The sequence below is a fragment of the Homalodisca vitripennis genome, chromosome 6 (genome assembly GCF_021130785.1).
Source record: "Homalodisca vitripennis isolate AUS2020 chromosome 6, UT_GWSS_2.1, whole genome shotgun sequence".
In the NCBI taxonomy this organism is placed as follows: Eukaryota; Metazoa; Arthropoda; class Insecta; order Hemiptera; family Cicadellidae; genus Homalodisca; species Homalodisca vitripennis.
Window position 1 is genome coordinate 89,700,733 of NC_060212.1, and position 22,514 is coordinate 89,723,246.

A 22,514-nucleotide genomic window follows, 5' to 3' on the forward strand; every position below is an offset into this window, starting at 1 on the left:
TATCTTTAGTTATTTATTAATAGGTTGTAAATTAAACTTCAGCTGTTATTTAATATTTTTCATATTATTTATAATTAATCGATTTTGATATTTATTTTAATGTAGGCATTAATTTGAATTTATATTATGTTAAACTTTGGATATTTGATAATATTGTTTTCTATTATCTACAATTAAGTGTTGGCGATATTTATTTGGATTTGTTAATGTATGGCATGCCATCTGTTACCTTATATGTACGAAATGGTTTACCGTTGACTCAATAAATGAAATGAAATGAAAAGTAGATGGACAACAAAAGTCAGTGACGTCATCTGGTCTCCTTTTTAATGGCACGTTGATGTTCTCCTACTCTCTCCACTATCATATCGGTTGACCTCACCCGAAGCGATACGTAGCTAGCTGGTCTTTTGACTACACCTGTTCTCCATTTTAATGTCACTTTGGCGTTCTTCCAATCTCTCCACTGTCTTATCGGTTGACCCCACCCGAAGCTTACGCGTCCATCTTATGCGCTGAAATCTGGTCTTTTGACCTCACCTGTTTTCCGTTTTAATGTCACTTTGACATTCTTATACTTTGTCTACTGTCTTGTCGGTTGACCCCATCCGAATCGATACAATAAAATCTATTCATTATGATTTTGAATTAGATTCGTTGTAATGTTAAAAGAGATGACGGGATATGGATATGGACGGGTACATACTCCGACAATTTTGATCACAGTCATGTTATTCAAATAGGTATATCTAATTTACACTAGTTTTTATTAGTATTATTATTATTTTATTAGTATTTAGTTATAACCACACTGATATTTATTTTAATAAAATGTCAACAGTAAAGGCGTGTTTGCTTTATCGATATTAATGTGTTTTGTTCGCAGTATTAGTTCATTTAAATTATTAAATACAAGCGTAATAGCTTCCAAAACATTATTGTTAATGATAAAATTGAAAATCTGTAAAACAATAAAGTAATAATGAGAGTGAAATAATGTTTTCATGTTTTACATAACAACAGAGATAATGTTACAGATATTTTGAAAAGTTTACAAATAACGCATTATAATTCTTATAAATATACAAATGAAAAATAGTTCTACTAACAATGACTAGTAAAAAGAAACGTCACTTTTATTTTATATTGTTTTATTGTCAAATCAATAAAACAAATTAATTTATCACTCCATTTTATTTAATTCTATTATATTTTAACTATATGATACACATAAAATAGCTATGGTAGGTAGAGTTGATTCAATTTGAATGTTTAATTTAGCTCCATTTCACCTTTGTTTTATTTCAGCGTCTGGTATCCGACACTGTCTCAGACTTGAATTCTGGAATCTGTTTTGGTTCGTCTGAAGAGATCTAAAGAAAGTCAGCGACAAAGAAGTCAACACGAATCTTTACATCTTTTCGACATCAGAGGCACTTATAAATAAGTGAAGTAGTGGTCTTATTGTCTCATCAGGTGCAGAACTGATTCCAGGAATCAAGTCTGAGACAGCCTCAGATACCAGACGGTACAACAAAAGGAAAGTGAACTGGAGCTCAATTCATCATTCAAATATATATTGTATTATACGTATCTTGAACATATTGAACATACAGATATTAAAGCATACAAAATCTGGTTAGAGTGACGATAGTCATTAAAAGTTATGTATTAATCTAAAGTTTAGTGATAAAAGCCAAAAATACCTCGAGAAAATATGGAATAGCACAGCATTTATATGCTCTTTACTGCAAATGGTATACTTGCAGCATAGTGTACAAATAACTGGAAGCAATCATAAAAATAATAATTCTGGGCTAAATTTAGTTTGCATAGATACGGATGGGGCAGATGTGTACAAAACGTATACGACGACCAACCCAATTTTTACACCGATCAAGGTCAAGGTCAAGGTCGTTACAAAGAACATCACTCTGAACCAAGAATAGGTGAGCAAAATTGAATCTGCTTATTATTCAGTAAATATTTGCAACAATATGGATATACCACGTATGTCAAAGAAAGAAAAATTCTACATGTGGTAGAGAAATTCGTTTATAACATAGAAAAAACTTCGAAAAACTCTCGAGAAAAAAATAGTGTGTGGAATGTAGGTCACATATGTGTGTTCAACACTATTCTCCAGTAGAAATTGAACCCACCTGACCCTCCATTATCCGTTATCAGTAGCTAACAAACTGGACAAATCACTCCCAGTCAACTTGACCCTGTTCGAACATATTTGAGCGGGTTTTGCGTGTTATGGTAGGTCTGTTTTAAAAGAGAGCTGACTTTTTTAATGTGCCATTTGGTTTTATGTAGTTTGTTTTTGTTTTTACATTTTAACACCTGGCGGATAGATTTACACATTCCAATGGGCCTAAATTGGCATTTTAACATCAAAAAGTGTAGCTGTTATATTTGAAGTCTTAAAGAATAGACATAAATGCATAAGTTGCTATCTGTATGTAATAATAAATCCATGTACGTTCCTGAGGTATAAAACCATGACACGAACAAATTCCATTGAAAGGAATAGATTAGTGAAATGAAATGTTATGAAAACGCATTGATAAAGTCATGCCACTACAAACGTACATCAAATACTTATTATGTCATCAAACAGGAAACCGCTGTTGGAATAAAAGAGCGGCAGTGACACAGTCAGAGAGGAAGGTCATAGTAAGAGTGAGTGGGGGTAGAGTATAGTGAGTATGACAGTCTGCTGAAAGACGGCAAAGAGTGAGCTTATACTACGTATATAGATCGGTAGAGGTAGGTCAGTGACACGCATATGTCCTGTGTGTACGTGTTCCCACTCTATACAGTAGTTACGAGTGATTTTCTATTGATTGAACCTACTTTTGAATAGTAATATTCTTATTCCGTTTGACATTCTCTTTCAGTGTTATAGTGATTTAGTTTTTTTTTAAATTTTTTTGGTACGGAGTAGATTTTAATAACACATTACAAAGACGAGAGACAATTCGAGGATCCTCCTTTGAAATGGTACTGCTTGCAATACTCATCTTTTTGTTCAATATTCAAGGTGAGTTTCAATGTTCTATTGATTTACTAGTAATCTAGTTTCTTTATATTCCGCTAATGCGTTATTTACCTATCTATGCATTTAACATAACTTAATTCACAATTATGAATCTGTTGGGTCTGTATATTATCAACATTCAATTTTACGTTACTGAAATTTTTGGTATTATATTTATCGGATGCTAGTTGGTTGATGTATAAAATCTTCTTATAAAAAAATATATTTTTTAATAATCTATTTTATCAAAATTTATTTAAAAAACAATATCAGTTAGAGATGTTGCTGTTTGTATATGTTATCAGAGAGTTATTTGTAATTAATTGTAATACTTATTTACATTTATTTAGAACACTTAATATTGTGTTAAAAAATAATCGTAAATTTTAAAAATTTTAAATATAATGTGAAAAATTAAAAGATTAAAGCGTTTTTAAAATTAACAAGAAATTCCAACTAAGCAAGTAGCGACTAAGTAACTAATGTGCTTTTAGTAATTTGATATTACACAATGATAAGTTCTGTATAGTTACTCGTATTAATTTATTTAAAATTAAGATATTGATAAGTGCAATAAATCTAAACATTTAAAGAAATATAAGGCTGTTCAATAGTGACCAAAAATAGGCTTAAAATCTTTTCTAACTACAAGTAAAGATATTAAAAACCAATTACCAGATGGTCATATCTTTTAACTCTTTAACTTATATTAAATTCAAAATAATTTATTTCTTTAAGTTTAATATTTCGTTATTTACCTGTAATTTCCTAACAGTTTTGGCCAGTTCTGAAACACTTAAATGGAACATACCTGATTTGTGACTTTGTGACAGGGTAACTACTAGATTATCCCACTATGAAAATTGACACAGCAAAAATATTACATTTATTTATCATATAATGGGATTATACTTATAGCACTATTAAATGATCTTCAAATGGCCCATATGTAACAACGTGGAGCTAAGATAGTTTCCCTGTTTTATTTGTTCATTACTAATTAGTAAATAAAAAGTAACGCCAAAGTTACCAACAGTGCAGTTTTTATAGGACAGTTTGCATGCTCTTAATATCATCCTACCTAGCATTGTAATGGAATAAAGGAAAAATGTAGTTGTTTACTGGCAAATATTTTTAAGAAAACGCATGCAACAATCTTAAGAGTAATAATAAAAGGATTTTAAAATAACTAAACTTCTTTTAGATTCAGATTTCATAACATTACATGGAATCCTATTTCATGACACCACGACATAAAACACATAAGCTATGTGATTCAGGTAAATTATCTTTGGAATTAATTGTTATTCACTGTTACAATATTTATCATTATATTATATTGTACAATGTGTGTCAAACTGGTGTTGCCTATTCGCTACACTACAATACAATCTCTGTGAACCAAAATATGATCATGAACCATTTGTATATATATTTTTATGATATTCATTAAGAATAATAGCATTACATTCCTATCAATATTAACGTTAAAATCTATACATGGTTGTGTTAAAAGAAAAAAAAACCAGTGTATACAGTGGTTATGTACAGATTGATCACAATTAGTCGAGATTTCATATCAGAGGTTTTTCCTATTGGTTTCCTGGCAGAAATTCCCCGATAAACCAGTTGTACAACGTGAGCAAGGACTGTAAATCACAGTGCCATCCAACTAGAACCTGTGGCATCCACTGTGTTTCTGATGACTCACTAAAATACATACATTATATTTAGCGTTTAACCATATTTAACTTTTATTAGAGTATCAATAGTTGCTTCAGACAATTAATTTTAAATTAGGATTCTCTAATACGATATTAAGATACTTCTTACAACTTATGAAACCGCTAATTCAAAATCAAAATATATAACAGACAGCACACAAACAAATTCCAAAAACAATTTTGAATATCGTGTTTTTCCAGTGGCAGTACCTGGCTCCTGGATGAGAAAAACATACCGTACTCAAGTGACGTAAAATATAAAACCTAACTTATACATCAAGAACATAAACATTCTAAATGTGTGTGAATGTAAAAATTAGGAGTTCCTAGTTAAAAATAACCTGTTAAACCCTTTTTTTCTAGGAGTAAAAATAAGCCAATGAGTTTTAATTTTATACTGTTAACATTTTATTAAAACTGGGCACCTACTTGCTAGGTATTTAACCAAGATTCTACGCAGATTTATTTATACTTATCTCGGTCGTTGTCATGACTGTCATATACATGTACGTGATGGTTTAATATTTAAGAAAAGATCCAAAAATAAAATACCCATGCCTGTCTCTTGGTTCACTTTCGCCCTACGGGTTCACTTTTTTGTTGTATTTTGTTGTAATAAGGCCCTACACAGAGATGGTTTGTCCTAGCATATAACAACTCATACCATAGACCCCTTCTAAAAAAAGGCATTCAGAATTGTATTTGTTGAAAACAGCTTCAATCATGAAGCTCTGCATTCCATTAATATTTATAACAGGAAAGATTTTGGCAAAAGTTAGTAACAATCTGGTATACATAGCATTAACTCAGGGACTAACTTTGAGCTTAACTGTTGCATGTCGAGTCCACTTCACTTCATTCAGCCAATTATTCTCGTCGATTATTTCAGAGACGCTCACGTGATTACAGAAATATTCCAAACATATAGCCTATTAAATCTTATTGACATTCAAGTTCTGTTGTGTAATAGAAATAGCTGCTCGAAATATAATCCAAATTAATTGCCTACTCTTACAATAGCTTTTCGTGGAATAGTATTTTTAAGTGACAATAAGACTTAGCACTATTTAAAAATTTTAAGTTTTAACTGTCACGTTTAATCATATGGAGTGTTCTTTCCTTGTGTAACCTTGTGAGACAGACCTGGTTACAAAAGAACTAAACATTTATATAAAATGTAAAAACACCGTTAAAAAAATGTTACATGGAATTTCGAAATGTGACAAAAATCGTGTTTTTAATTTGGTAAATATTATAAATTTCGATATACTACTGAAATTTATATGGAAAGGGATCACGTTGATACTTCAAGCAATAGCTAAGGCAATACAATATACTTAATAAACATACAAATAAGGGAGATAATAAAAACGAAAATTTATAATTAAAATATAGAGAAATTAATTTTTAACTTAATTATTAAAGTTATGTGTACTTTAACCAGGGGGATAAGAAGACCCAATCACTTAATTTTTTAACATAACAAGTTATATCAATCCTTTTGGAGTACAAAAACAGGTTAATCTTAAGCAGGCACAAAAGAACTAATTCACACCAAGTATCAAAACTTTCAGATGTTTTTGTAAATTTGTAAACAAATCATACATGTCACCCATGATTACATATGGAAGTTTAAATTGAATAAAATATAAAATTTCATAATCCCTGCTTCTAACTGTATTTGTTTCATCCTATTTCATGTTTAGAATTCAAAATGAAAAATTGTGGAATTTAGGAAAGTTAGTTTTAAAATGCCTTCAGTAGCGTTAACAAAATTCTGTTAGAAAACACGCAACACGCAAGAATTCAATGTTGGAAAAACCCCTTAATACATAAATTTAATCCGTTACACATAAATTGTAATACACAAAAAGTCATACATAGTTGACTTCTAAATCCCTCAGTGATCGTATGGTTAATGAGATAGGAGGAGTACGAGGTGTATTGTTTTATGTTAAAGAGTTTCTTTGATTTATATACCTGCTAATAATATATTTAAATTGTTAATTTTCTTTTTTTAGGATACTTCTGCATTTTTGATGTTAATGTGAGTGCGCAGCCACCTGTACTAAAAGTTGGGGAAAACATTACTATTGGCTGCTCGTATACCTTGGATAATGAAACGCTTCTAAACGTCAAATACCTACATAATGACAGGGAACTTTATAGGTATACTCCCAGTGATGAAGTTCCTATTCATGTTATTGCCTTTTTAAAAGTGGAAACGCACATTGTAAGTTCGGTTTCTAAATTAACTAGAGTATTTAAAACTATATAATTAAATATAATTTATTATGTTTAGTTAAATACGATACTTTCAAGATTAAATTAACCTATAGTAATAGTATAGTTGTATTTAAATCTAAAAATGTGGCATATATCGCAATATCAGGAATGAAACCTAAAACAATACCAAGTTCACTCAATTTCAGATCGCTATTTTCCCCAAAAATCTTTTTGAAGCCAATAAATAAAATAAATTTTTAGATCTCTTTCGCCTGAAATGATTACATATTAAACTTAAGGTAAATATCCGTTTGTGCAAACATTATACACTTGACTAGTCTGTGACGATCATGTAAATTTTGACAATGAGGTTATATGTATAATTTTTTGAACGAATGATTATTTTAGCAATATTATGTTGTTTTTTAAGTCAAAGGATATCTTATTTTATCAAGTGATTGTTAGGGCTAATACGCCCCCTCCAACATTAAACTCGGGGTCAACGACTTAAAAGTAACTTCCGATTCACCATCAACGCCCAGACTGGCTGTCAGCTTCCAAGAACAAGATCGTCCATCGGTCCCCCATTCAAGCAGTAGCCATGCCTGCTAAATTTTTGTTATAGAATTAAAGAATATTTCCATTTATCCAGATTGACATGCTAATTTATCACTACCGTAAAAAAATTAAGAACATAATTCTATAAAAAAAACATGTATTAAAAACGCATAGCAAAATACAGGGTTAGAACTCTTTCACAATCCAGTGTTTTAACAGTATTCTGAAATATGAGGCCGAACTGGCTGGCTTCTGTGATACACCTGCACCCTATAGTGTTTAAATTATGGTGCAATAGATTAATGTTGATACATATGGTACAAAATGACATTGTATTAGAAATAAGTGGATACGTAAATACATGCTAAAACATTAAAAATATTTAATACTTATGGTGATTGGACTGAGTCACTTGTCATAGCAGTCATGTTTAATCGAATTTACAAAATAAATTGTGTTTGAGTGTGTACCTCATAAGTCTTTAACAGTTTTAAAAGAAGAGAAGAAACGGCACTTTACAAAATTAAAGAAAATGCCACACTATGAAGGTTGCTTTATTTCAGATAAACGACGGTGGAATTTTGGTACTTAAAGGCGTGAATACTGACTCAACTGGTGTCATAAAGTGTGTGGTATCCACAGAAGCTGGGATCGTATCCACGTCATCGGTCCTGTCCGATTCAACCTTTGTTACCGTTGTTGGTAAAGCAGTAGATATGATATAGGTTTAATCTGATTTAATTTACATTGAATAATTATTATTTTGGTTTGATTGTTAAGCTAACTACTTTTTTTTTTTTTTTTTTTTTTTTTTTTTCAAAAGCTTTATTTCTGGTTCAATTACTACAAGTAAATAATTATACACAGAAGTTTGAATCATAGAGAACAGAAGAACATAGAAATATTAACATTAGTGGGTTTGCTCCAATGGAGACACCCTATAACATAATACAGTTAACAGAAAATAAACAATAAAATTAGTACTTGACAAACAATGTAAGTTTCAAATTATAATAAAATGTCTTGAACAAGACGTAAAGATTAGGTTAGTCTGAGATAAAGATCAAAGTGAACATAATGTTCAAACACACAACTGAGGATCTATTAATAATAATACAAAGTCTTATATTTCTCATTTAAATATGAACCAAAACTTAAGTAATTGCGTTTAAAATTAGATTACGTACCGTTCTTATGTGACTTAGCAGCTTCAACCATTATATGGTTGTGGTTATGACGTCATTAGTTCTATATTTGTATAGGGAATGATATGTTACTAAATAATTCCCTAATTAAGAAATTAAAGATATGTAATTAGTCAAAATAATAGTATTATATTTACAGAGAGAGGATGATAACTCTTTATAATAATGACCACAACAAAACAAAACAGGTGGTCTATATCTTTTACAATATTAAAATAAATTATATTTTTAAATCAGCTGACCAGCTGACACTACATGAGCCCCCTAGGGAGACTGGAAGTCAGGGAGCAAGCCGTAAACGCACATTGCGACCAAATCTGGTAGCGTACTCTGGTGTTGCGTTGTCCGGGTCTGCAGCAGGTGTACCGATGCTGGGTGCCGGTGTGTGGGCGCTTCTTGGTTGAGGCTGTGGGGAAGGGTCAGGTAGGATGTAAGCAGGCTTCACTCTGTCAATGCTTACTTTAGAGCTTCTATCTGCGATCTGGATGGTCATAGTTTTGTCGTCACGGCTGAGCACTTTGTGAGGTCCGCTGTAGGGAGGTTGCAGGGCTCGACGCACAGTATCGTCACGTAAGAAAACATGAGTGCATGTTGATAATTCCTGGAAGACAAATGTCTGAGGTTTGCTGTGAGCTGAGCCAGAGACAGGTTGAAGGCGAGATGTTTGACGTTGCAGCCTGACAACAAGGTCAGAGATGTCTTCACTGCGTCCCAACCCCGGAGGGCTGGCAAGGAGTGATCCAGGTAGACGTAAGGGTTCTCCGTATACTAGTTCAGCAGAGGACGTTGTTAAATCTTCTCTGTATACGTTTCGGATACCAAGCAGAACTAGAGGGAGGGCTTGGAGCCAGCTTGATTCCGGGTGACAGATGATGGCCGCTTTTAGATGACGGTGAAAACGTTCGACCATACCATTGGGTTGTGGGTGATAACTGGTGGTCCGTAGACGTTCAATCCCAAATGTAGAGGTGAGACGTTTGAAAAGTCCAGATTCGAATTGACGACCTTGATCCGTTGTGATACGTTCTGGGCATCCAAAACGGGATATCCAACAGTTCACCAAAGCTTCGGCGACTTCCTCAGCAGTGATTTGCTGAAGTGGGTGAACTTCTGGCCATCTGGTAAACCTGTCAATAACGGTCAAACAGTATCGGTACGGGCCAGCTGGTGGGAGTGGTCCAATTATGTCTACATGAATGTGACGAAAACGAGCGGATGGTGGATTGACTGTTCCAAGTGGACTGTGAACGTGGCGTGAAACTTTGGCACGTTGGCAGAGCTGACAAGTTCGGGCCCAAGTGCGGCAATCTCGCTGAATATTAGGCCAAACAAAACGTTGAGATATGAGGCGAGCTGAAGCTTTGATGCCGGGATGACTTAAGTTGTGTAGAGAGTCAAAAACCAGTCGTCTGAGAGGAGCAGGTACAAATGGTCGGAGTGAAGGATTAGAAGTGTCACAGAAGAGGTCAACGTTTGAACCAGGGACTGTGATTCTCTTGAGCTTCAATGCTGTGTCACGGTTCAAAAGATCTTGAAGTTCAGTGACCTCTCGTTGAGCCTGCGAAAGAGTACAGTGGTCGACAGTTGTGATTCCTGAAATGGCATCGACACGTGAGAAAGTATCGGCAACGATGTTTGCAGATCCAGATATGTGCTGAATGTCAGTAGTGAATTGGGCAATAAATGATAGTTGATTGACTTGAACAGGAGGAAGTTTATCCTTTCTCTGTTGGAAAGCAAATGTCAATGGTTTATGATCAGTGAATATAGTACAACGTTGAGCTTCTAAAATGTGTCTAAAATGATGTACTGATGAGTAGACCGCATAGAGTTCACGGTAGTAGGCGGGCCACTCTATTTGTCTTGCAGTAAGTTTTTGAGAAAAGAAAGCAAGTGGTTGCCATTCATTCTTGACGAGTTGTTGAAGGCATGCCCCAAAAGATGAGGTGCTGGCGTCAGTGAAAAGTCCGAGTGGAGCGTTTGGGTCAGGGTGATTGAGCAGAGTTGCTTGAGAGAGATTCTCATTGCAATTGATGAAGCCTGTTCTAACTCGGTGGTCCAGGTTATCTTCTGATTTCCTTTGAGGCCTGCAAGAGCAGAGTGAAGTGGTGCTTGGTGTTGAGATGCAGAAGGAATGAATCTTCTATAAAAATTAATCATGCCCAGAAAACGACGTAGTCCCTTGGCAGTTTCCGGGCGAGCGAAGTTCTGAAGAGCGGTGATACGATCGGGAAGAGGTCTAGTACCACTGGCAGATACTTCGTAGCCTAGAAAGGTAACTATTGGAAATCCAAGGACACATTTGTTAGCGTTGACAAGGATTCCATAGTCTGTGAGTCTTTGAAAAAGGATACGGAGGTGATCTTGATGTTGTTCGGATGTTTGTGAGAAAATAAGTATGTCATCAATGTATGGGAAACAAAAATCAAGTCCTGAAACCACTTCGTCGATAAATCTCTGAAATGTCTGTCCAGCATTTCTGAGTCCAAACCCCATGAAGGGAAATTCAAACAAACCGAAAGGTGTGGTTATGGCCGTCTTAGGGATGTCGTCAGGATTTACTGGTATTTGGGTGTAAGCTTTTACTAGATCAATGACCGAAAATGTTGTGCACCCACGAATTTGATGATTGAAGTCATGAATGTGACGTACCGGATAGCTGTCAGGAATGGTTCTAGCGTTTAGAGCACGGTAGTCACCACACGGTCGCCAACCATCAGTCTTCTTAGGAACTAAGTGCAGAGGAGACGACCAAGGTCCATCAGAGCGTCGGGCAGTCCCTTCTTGGACCATACTATCGAATTCGGCTTTGGCGATTTTAAGGCGATCAGGTGCAAGACGGCGAGGTCGGCAAGAGATTGGAGGGCCAGGCGTCGTCTTGATGAAGTGTAATGTATTATGCTTCACCTCACGAGGTGTTCCAGCCGGACGAGTGAGGGTAGGAAACTCAGCAAGCACAGCGTGGAATAGAGAAGACTCGGTGAGGGTCTTCACACTAGGAACAGAGGCATCAGAAGTTTGACATCTTACTGTTAAATTAGTTGTTGAGTCAATCAAGCGTTGATTGCGACAGTCAGGAAGAAGTCCGTAGTGAGCAAGAAAATCAGATCCAATGATGGGCATGGTGACATCAGCGATGATGAATTTCCATGCAAAGATGCGTCGCAAACCTAGATTTAGACCAAAATTTCTAAAACCGTAGGTGTGAATTTGTGATGAGTTCGCTGCAACCAAGTCGTAGTCCACGCGTTGTGGTCTGTTTTGTAGTAGGTGACGTGGGTAGCAGCAGAGATCAGAACCAGTGTCTATGAGAAATTTAGTACCAGTAACCCGGTCACTGATGAGAAGGCGTCGTCCTCCAGTTGAGCAGCCAGTAGACGCCATTATTGACTGCTGTTGGAGTTTAAAGAAAATTTACAGGGCTTGATACATTTATTAGCTTTTTTACCATATTTAAAATGATACCAACATATATCGGAGGAGCTAGATAATGATTTAGAACCATCCTGGCCGTGTAAGTCTGAGCGAGATCCAGGATGATGAGCTGAGAGTGCTGTCTCGATCTGAGAAATCCTATCCGTCAATTCCTTTATGACCAAGGTGAGTTCTGAGTCAATATTTACAGTTTTACGGTTGAGAGAACACACTGTAGATGGCAAAGTAAATACACTTACATTCGGAGTTGCGGTGCTTTGAACTGTACTCAAAGGGATTGATGGGCTTACCTCAAATATCTTGTCAGCAACATGAGCTAGTTGCTCTAGTGACTGTTCTTGAGGTTGTGCCTGCAGTATTGCTTGGACTTGGCATGGTAGGCGAGTGATCCATAGTTGACGAATAAGATCCTCATGTACTGGAGTGTTACCGGAAAGCGATAGTAGATGACGAAGGAATTGAGATGGTTTACGAGATCCCATTTCTTCCTCAGTCAGAATTTGTTTTAGTCGTTGATTGGTACTGAGAGAGAGCCTTTGGATAAGTTCGGTTTTGAGACGCGTGTAAGGGTTGGCTACAGGAGGAGCTTTAATTATATCCCTTACCTCATGAGCGTAGCGACCTTCTAGCTGACTTACAGCGTATGCAAATCTTGTATTCTCCTGTGTAACATGGGCGATGGTAAACTGAGCTTCGACTTGTGCAAACCATAGTTCCACATCTTCGGGCCAAAAGGGTGGAAGTTTGACACTTACCCGATTGACGACACGTTGAGGAGAGTCTGCAGTTTGTATATCAGGTTCCGCATGTTCATTGTCCTGGTTATCAGAATGGTGAATCTCTTCAGCATTGTTTTCTTGCTGACCTTGAAGATGACGTTGCAGATCTTCAACTTGAGTCCGCAAAATGTCGTTTTGCCTTTGCAAATCTTCCATTGAATGTGAATAAAAGCGGGTCTTGAATAATATGTCCTTTTCTTTTCGGGGTCACCAATATAGGGAATGATATGTTACTAAATAATTCCCTAATTAAGAAATTAAAGATATGTAATTAGTCAAAATAATAGTATTATATTTACAGAGAGAGGATGACTCTCTCTAACTACTCTAACTCTTTACTTTAACTCTTTATAATAATAACCACAACAAAACAAAACAGGTGGTCTATATCTTTTACAATATTAAAATAAATTATATTTTTAAATCAGCTGACCAGCTGACACTACATTTGTATAATCTAGGACCTTGAATCATCAAAATTATTCAGACAAAGTATAGTCACTCTCGTGATCTGAATTCGCTTTAGAAATTACTTGGTTATCGAAAATTAGTAAAAACACTATGAAATTAATGACTATGAGCATCAATACTTCCTACACAGATGGTTAGGCAAAATATATTTCGCACAAAACAGTTACTGTCTATTGGTGTCGTAATAATAAAACCAATACACTATGTCGCATAATTAGAAGTGATTGCTACTAAACACACAACACATGCCCGGTAGGCCGTAGCAGGCTGGTTGAGGTCTTATGCATTTCATTGACGAGGCATCCTTCGTTCATACATACGGGCAGACAATAAAAAAAGAAATTATTACAACCCATGTCCATGTGACCCACCCAAAAAATTTGCCTGCTTAGTACGTTCCTTAGTTATTCCAGATAATGTTGGAATTCTCTTCTGCAACATTGTCATCAGACAGATATGAACTTCAAAACATTTAATTGCATTACTGAGTTGATTCTCGTTAAGAAGCACCACTACTTCAGAACATATTTTATCAAAACATGGGCACTATTCGAAACTCATGCAATAACAATACTGTTTTATTAATACAGATTACATATAGCTTCAAACAGATTCTTGTTAGGAACCCAGAGATGAACAGAGATTTGATACTAACATCACTGAGGAAATGTTTGGAATAAAACTCTAACTATTCAACCTATTACGATTTCTTGATAAAGTATTGATACAAAAGGCCTTTAAGGTAAATTTAACCGAAATCCTAACAAGAACCGTTTCTACACAACGCCACTTGTTTCAAATTTCAATATTTATACATCCATATTTTAACATAGATTTTAACCGTATTAACCATAAAATGGTATTCCCTTTTAGTTTAATTGTCAAAATAAAACCATATACATATAAGAAGCTTGCTAGGTTTTTTGGAGCGCCCTCTTTTCCCCTACCCAAAAATCTGTTCGTTTATGTAACAAATTTCAAAAAGGCGATTCAGTGTATATTATAAACATAGCTATGGAGTCTTAAAATATTGTATAGAAAATCTTACATAAATACCGCTTTTAGAAACATTTGACCAATTCAATACTAAATATTTTAAGACGAAACTTGGCTTGTATAGTAATTATATAAAATAAAAACGTAGGTATATTTTTTATTTCAAAGTAACACCAGTCAATTATCAAAATGAGATTTTTTTTACTGCAATAGTGTTACAGTAAATAAATGCCACGCAGATTCCCAAAATGTTGTAATTGGATGGTTAAATATCAAGTGATGCAAATAGTAATGACAGGTATTACCTAACTGTTATGTAAGTAGTGAAAATTTAAACCAATTAAACCAATGTATTCTGTACTTTTACGTAGTGTACAGAATAATCAATTGAATATTTACATGTAAGTTACTAGAAATTGGTTTACTTTGAGATTGTGAGAGAGCATATTTAAACTAGCTGAAGGAACAAAAACTGAGGGAAAGCCACTAACACAATTCGACGATCCATTTCTGCCTTGACTATAATGAGAGAAGTGAGCGCAGTGAATCCGTGTCCATAACAATTAAAAGTACAAATCAATACATAGGATACTGTAAATACAGTGTTCATGCCAGGAATCGTCTTCATTCTGAAGTTTAACATAGATTCCAACGCTCTATCTACTTATCGAAAATACATTAAAGCCCCTACTGAGAGTGTTTATTAAAGCCGAAAGAGCATGGTTCATCTCACTATATAAATGAAAACTGTGTTCCCCATCTCCTATATTTAGCTATGGAAAGAAATGATAGTCGTTGAATATCAGATATGGTGAATATAGTAGATAGACATTAATGTTAATGCTTAGATCATTTAGGGTGTTTTGTTACCTTCGCTCTTTTACTCTGAGCAGGAAATTCTCCTGTTGCAGAATCCATCCATTTCGAGTAAAATGTAGCCTTTATTCAGCAATTTAAAATACACATCCTGGCAGAAATCTTTCTTAATGTTAATCGAAAATCTTTCCTATTGTAAATCGAAAATCTTTCCGCTTCATGTCATTAATAGTGTTGGTATTTACCCTATGTTTATGTTTATAACGTACCAGGACGTGGCGCATCTATAAAGATTTCTACTCCCTCCGTAAACTTTATGTACACTTAAAAAGTACATGTCCTGTATAAAACCTTGTCCTCACATGTTTCCTGAATCATTACCATGGTGATGGATGCGATGTGTTCAAAAGAGCACAAAACTTAATTGCTGCACGTTCCTGTAGCTTAAAATACATGCTGGGTATGTAAAACATGACTTTACACAGAGACGCCCACTTCTTGGGTGAATACTTCCACACAGATCACTCACATGTCACATCATGAAAGAGAGCCCGAGGTTTAATGACAGCAACTTCAAAATATCAGAGTGCGCATATTTCAACAGTATAAAGTTGGTACCATTATTTTCTTTATACATTCTAATATTATTAGTAATTTAAGACTGTCCGAAATGGTATTGTCTATCTGTTTTTTTGTGTCTGCACATTGTTTTGAGAATCGATTGAAGTAAACGCTTTCTGACGCTCAAGACTCATGCTTTTAATCGGGGAAAGAAGCATTGCTATAGCACTGGGAATATTTTACATAGGAAACAGATTTCCTCCACCTCTGTAAGAGTTAATATCTTATAGTTGGGAAATAAACATTTTGTACAGTCAAAAACATTATTTAGAGTAAGAATATTTTGTTCCTAATTTTTATTAAGTTTTAATAGTAATTATAGACAAAATGGCATGAAACTTACCAGGGCAATTTAGTGAGTTAAAATGCTATTAATATAACTGTATAAGTAATGGTAGTTATAATTATTATTTATGTGTTGTGCCAAATACAAAAGCTAATATTATTATTTCTTTTATAATGACAGAAGAACCACAGGACGGTCCAAATATCACTCTGGAAAGTCAGAAATTCCACACTGGAAAGAAAGTAAAAGCTAAATGCACTTCAAGAGGAGGCACCCCATTGGCTAATCTAACCTGGTACGTCGATGGCGATGAGGTAAGTGGAACAACCCGGTGTCAAAACCTCACAAATCAGGGAGTCATGTTCGGTGAAGTTATTTAGAAAGGAGGACTACTGCAATAAGCCGATTTCGTATACAAAAACTACCTATGTCTGTTGTTTTATATATCAGATAACTTTCATTGATCACCGTTGATCATGATATTTTTTTTAGACAAAGTACATAAAATTGGGATAAGGAGTTGTTAGTGATAAATGTTTCAGAAGGTATTTAGTGGAAATATAACGCAATATTTAAAAGTAAATTCTTACTTCAGTGAAATTAGTTTATAAAGTTAGGTTAATTAGTTAAGGTTAACAAAGTAAGGGGTTTGTCAATTTTATGTGCTGGGAGCAACCCTTTTCATAATTGATGTAAATGATCCATGATTTATCTACATATCGTGGTAAAGTTACATCATTTGCCGATGACACGGCCAACGTAGTAATTTATTAGAAGTTGGAATCTGGAATCAACAATGCAAACGATTTTAAAAACAATACTTCACAATCAAAGAATTTCCCTTACACAACACATACATATCTGTGACAAATACTTTTCACTATTTTCATGTATTTTGGGTCGGTGAGAACGAGTTTTTGTTTTAATAATTCCGGGGATCTAGGTTATGTAACAAAAGAAATATGATTTTAAAAGTTAAAACTTGTTATAATTCGTTATTTTTTCACTTGTGCATAGAAACAAAATAATTGACTTTAATTGGTGTGGAACATGCAAAAAAGTTATTACAAGTCTCTTTAGTCCTCCAAGTGGCATCTTCATATGTTATTATTGGTAACTTCATTACAAACCTGTTCATTTACAGAAATGTAAAATGTACAGCATAGTTTTATAATAAAAGTATTGAAAAAAACGTTTAAAATTTATACGTGGTAGTACCATTTCTTTAAATTCTTTGACAATTTATTATTTGCATTTTATCTCAATAACGTAGTGTCACATAAATTGAGAATAGTGAATATTAAACAAGAAACTACACATTACAATATACTCCTTTGTTTATACTTATTGACGGTGGATGATTAGACGGGATATTAGTATTTTGGGCATGATCCATCATTATGTGTTACAAAAAAGTATGATTACGATATTGAAATCCTGGCTAACTTATCATTGACAAAATATTAGTTGAGGTATTGCTATATTATATATCGAATGAAAGTCATTATTAGTTAGCTTGGCAATAGGTTCCATAATCTAATGTTATAGCATCTGAGTTCTACTAAAGTTTTAAATTGTTAAACACTTTTTTGGCACAAACATGAATTTACTTATATTAGATTTAATATCTTACTATTCAGGCTCTGAGAGTTTTATCACTTTGTTACGACAAGTACATAATGTATAGTATACAGTTGCAATACGTCTACAGGTGGAGTACAACGAGATAAGCAGAATCAATCAGTACACAGAGAAGGGTGACGTAAACATTTCTGTGAGCGAACTGACACTGCCAGTAGTACCTGGAACATACAATGGCACCATACATCTGCGGTGTGATGCTACTCAGTACACGGTGTATAACGCTTCGACAGAAATAATTTTGGAGGAAGAAGCCAGTTCTTCTTCTAGCAGACTACAGTTTCCTTTCTCAGGTATCCACTTAATGCACGCTCTATACCTAGTGGTTTGAAAAATTGTTTGAATATTTTTAATCCAATAATAATAGGTGCGTCCCTTTAGTAAGGTTTAGTATTACTAATTATAAAGTATTTGACAGAATAAAGTTGTTGTGAACTTTTACGCCATCAACTGGTAATATAAACAAAGGTTGTGGCTTATCTTTCTTGTTGTGTAACGTAAATCTCTGAACACTAATAATAAACTGTTATACGACAAGAATAGCGAAAACCGTCCCATTAGTTTTAGTTTCACCATCGATTAAAACTTTATAATTTTTCACGTACTTTGCTACTGTCGGTAAGTTGTACATACACAAGTGAATAAATGATTAAAGTAGATATTGATTTCGACCCAAGTTATCAATCACGTCGGTGAATAGATTCGCTGTGACCACTTTGACAAACATGCGACACTTTATTCACCCGTTTTCACGCTCTTTTAACATTGAAACCTCATTAATAAAGTTCCTTTTTTAAATTCACTGTTATTATGTATTAAAACATCTGAATCTATCTATAGTATATTAGAAGCGGGGACCGAACATGTATAGCACTTGAAATAAGGATATAAATAAGGATGAAAATTTAATAGTTTTTCTTAAAATGAATAAAGGAAAGTCCTTCTTGGGTGTGTTAAAAAAAGGTGTTATAATTATGACCCCGTTATACAACGTATATAAAGACCGAGGTATGAAATTATATTTTATTTAATAAATTTAAAGAAAACGAAAACAATATATAAAACTTTGTTTCTTTTAGCAAATTTTGATCAAAACCAGAAGGTGCATTGTCCAGAAATGAAAATTTATTTTTTACACACACATGCCTCATGGTATAAAAACAAAAAATGCATTCCGAAATAGTCAACCACACGTAGGGATTTAAAAAGGGTTGCATCCCTCAGAAAAATTTTACATTTTTACTTCCCGATGGCCAGCCAGAATATTACAATTTAAAATACCCGTGGCTTAAACTCTCAACAGATAAATATAAAATGTTTTAACGATAAACTTACCCATAGGGGTAGAAATGAGTTGACAACCCCTATAAATAACTATATTTTGTTTTTGAACACTCTGCTGTCCTATAAAGGTGACAGTTGTCACACATTTGTATTTTACACTCACCAGACTTCAGGTACGGGAAATACCGGAAGTAGATTATACTGCCCTGAAGTAGATTTTCAGACCAACTTATGTTTATACTTTCTTGATTGGGACAGCAAGGCAAACTACTGTGGCGCTATAAATGTTGGAAGTGTATGAAAATGAAGAGGCTTTTTCACTGAAGAAATTTTTCCAGTTCTATGTATTAATAATTTCTTTAATTAGGGCAACAATGCAAATGCTACTATGGCTCCGAAAATACCTTAGACCGGAAGTTGAATACAAGGGCCGGAAGTACTCTAATTTTGACCGAAATGGACTTTTAAAACCAACTTATTTACTCCATATATTTCCTTGTTTGGGATAACAAGGAAAACGTTATTATGGCGCCAGAAATGCTTAGAACGAAGTAGACTTTCTTATTTGGGGAAACAATGCAAAAATTACTACGGAACCGGAAATATGTTAGACCAGAAATAGATTAAAATGATTAGAAGTAGACGCTTTTTACTGCAGTAGACTTTGAAAGCAAAGTTTGTTTATATTTTCTTGATGAAGGCAACAATGCAAACGCTACTGGGGCACTGGACATAAATTAGACAGGAAGAGGTTTGAAAGAACCGAAAATAGACAATGACCGAGCATATAAGTCTTTTTGGAAGTGGTAACAAGACAAACTCTACTATAACGTTTTCAGCAATTGAAGCTTTTAAGAAAAAGGTAGAAGTTCGCCACACCACGTGTCGTAGCTGGCTTTGCTCGAGTTAAATGAAACAATTCAAATCTATAGCATCTATTTCATTCTCGAGATGTTGTTTTGAACAAATATGACATATCATAGAATTATTACTGTATTAATGAAGTGTCATGGAATCTTTCTCAAAATATCTGACCATATGATACATTTAGATTTCTGTTCATGGAATTGGGTTTCATAGCAAAGTTTAAGTAATAAACGTCTGCACAGTAAATAAATAAAAATATAAAGGTTATATGTGTTGGGATAGTTATGCTAAATGTGTCAAATGTTTAAATATGTTATGGTTGTCCTGAGTTTTCTTACAAATTCATTTATATCCTATTTTTCGTTGCCGTCATGGATACCCTTAGACCAATGTAAAAATACTCGCTAACACTAAGCCAAAGTATTGAGTGACATGCACCATCATTGAAATCAGTGTTTATCGTATGGAAATGAAGCCTCATGCACAATTTCAAGTCTTAAGTCAATATTTTTTTATATCGTGCCTATAAGTTGCAGACAAGGAGACAGATATGATTTTTTTGACGTGAGTGATTGGCTTCACTAAAGCTTAGATAATAAGTGCTCTCGCAAAATTACTACCTACGGACATGGTATTTATCTACTATGGCTTAAAATAATTTAACTAACGTTACAATTGTTGGAGCTATTCATTAAAACAACTATGGAATTTTGCAGATAATTTTGTGCATATCATTGGTACTCATATAAACATAAATGGAATCAGGAGCTTAAAATATCTTTCAGTGATCATCACTTATTTTCAGAAGCGTTTAATATGCCATTAAAAAGGATATTCTTATGATATACCTGTTATTAAATAAGAAATTACGTTTAAAGTAGTGACTTAATAATTTAGCAACATTTTCTTGGAATAGAAATTTAAAGAATCGTGACATTGAAAATATTCATTTATATCTGATTCCAGGTCGTATAGGAGGTGGTGTAGTCGTGGCGGTGGGAATGTCTGTCATCCATCACTCACTTCAAAGATTCCTGTCATAAACTCTACACTCACCTAACCTTCTTCTGGAAGTGATGGCTGTGAATAAATAAATTTTATTTACTCATTACCAATATTCCGCTTTTCATGCAAGCTAATGCAATTTCCCACAATCATCCGTAAATTGTGAATATGGCAGTATAAAATGAAGTGATGTTAATTTTTGCACATGTGATTACATACTTATAGTTTCAAATTACATATTAGTATGCTTATCAAAGTTAGATAACTTGTTAGCTATATATAAGCATGTTGAATTATTCATGTTACTGAATAACAACAACATAGAGAGTATAGTTTCTGGAAGTATAGATTACTGTATTTAGACGATGTGTGTGTAGTCTGTTATAAAATACTGTTATAAATATCACGTATATTAGGAAGCCTCTATGTAAGCCTACATGCTCTATTACATGTACGGTACGAGTAATTATATCGCTGAATACTGTTATATTGTAGTTGTACGTAGTATCAATGCTGCAGACGAAATAAATAATAAATTAATAACTTTTTCATTCCATTTCCCGGCAAAGTGAAAGTAAATTCAAAAAGAGTGTCTTTACATTAATTTTAAAACCAGATTTAACAAACAATCGTATCTTTTGTGATATATTAGTATGTCATATATACATTATACATCATATATTAATTTATAGCAAATTCTTTACTATTATGTGCAAAATCTTTATACAAGATAAAAAACATTCGTATAATTAGTCTGATTTGTACATAATACTATATTGTTTTAACATTATCTTGAATTTAAGTTTTAATAATAATATTTCAAGAAAAATGTAAATTTAAGGTAAAAAATGTTGTGTTGGCTTTACAACTATGGTTTTTTATTCCGTCAACTTCGAGTTTTTTAATATAAAATTATATTTTGTAAGACCAAAATTTTATGTTTTTAACAACATAACTATTATTTACTAACATATGTAACATATGTAAATTTGGTTCAATAATTGTTCATTTCATTTATTTAATTTAACCTACAGTACTTGAAGATGGATTCTTTGATTCCGAAATGTATGTTATCAAAATAAAAACATCAAAAGTTTTACAAGGTGCAGTTTTTTAGTTATGGCAAACAATTTTCAAGGCTTCATTAATAATATATTTTCTCAACGATTCAACGAGTTTTGACCAAAGTTTGTTGTAATAATCATTACTTTTAGTAACGTTTAGTTCATTTTAAAATGGGGATAATAAATAATGTTTAACTCTAATTCATTAAACACAATAAATTTATTTGTTTAATATGACCACTATATTATATGTATAGTATATTTTTAAAAAATTGATAGAAAATAGTAGGTTTTTGTAACATTTTATAATGTTATGGTACTACTTTTATTTGTTTTAGTTTAAATTTCAAATAATGTTAGCGTGCAAACCTTTTAGTTGTAGTGGTCTTTCATTTCCTGGATAGCATAGAAAGCGGTTAGAAAGGAATACAATGGTGGGGTCTGAGTTGGGTTAGGCAGACTGTCACTCAGATACACCGAGAATGTAGTA

The 22,514-nt window shown here is 33.7% G+C and overlaps 1 protein-coding gene across 2 annotated transcripts; it reads left to right on the top strand.

The window, feature by feature from the left end:
• The first annotated feature begins 1,994 nt into the window (after positions 1–1,994).
• On the top strand, positions 1,995–21,503 carry LOC124364544. 2 transcript variants are annotated; one of them, XM_046820106.1, is made up of 6 exons: positions 1,995–3,049; positions 6,792–7,003; positions 8,118–8,256; positions 16,344–16,477; positions 17,875–18,097; positions 20,922–21,503. In XM_046820106.1, exons 1-6 carry the CDS (start codon positions 3,007–3,009, stop codon positions 20,996–20,998), a joined length of 828 nt encoding a protein of 275 aa, XP_046676062.1. In that variant the 5' UTR covers positions 1,995–3,006; the 3' UTR covers positions 20,999–21,503. The 2 variants fall into 2 exon arrangements, with proteins under 2 accessions (XP_046676062.1, XP_046676061.1); XM_046820105.1 differs by lacking the exon at positions 1,995–3,049 and adding an exon at positions 3,530–4,326.
• The last annotated feature ends 1,011 nt before the right edge of the window (positions 21,504–22,514 follow it).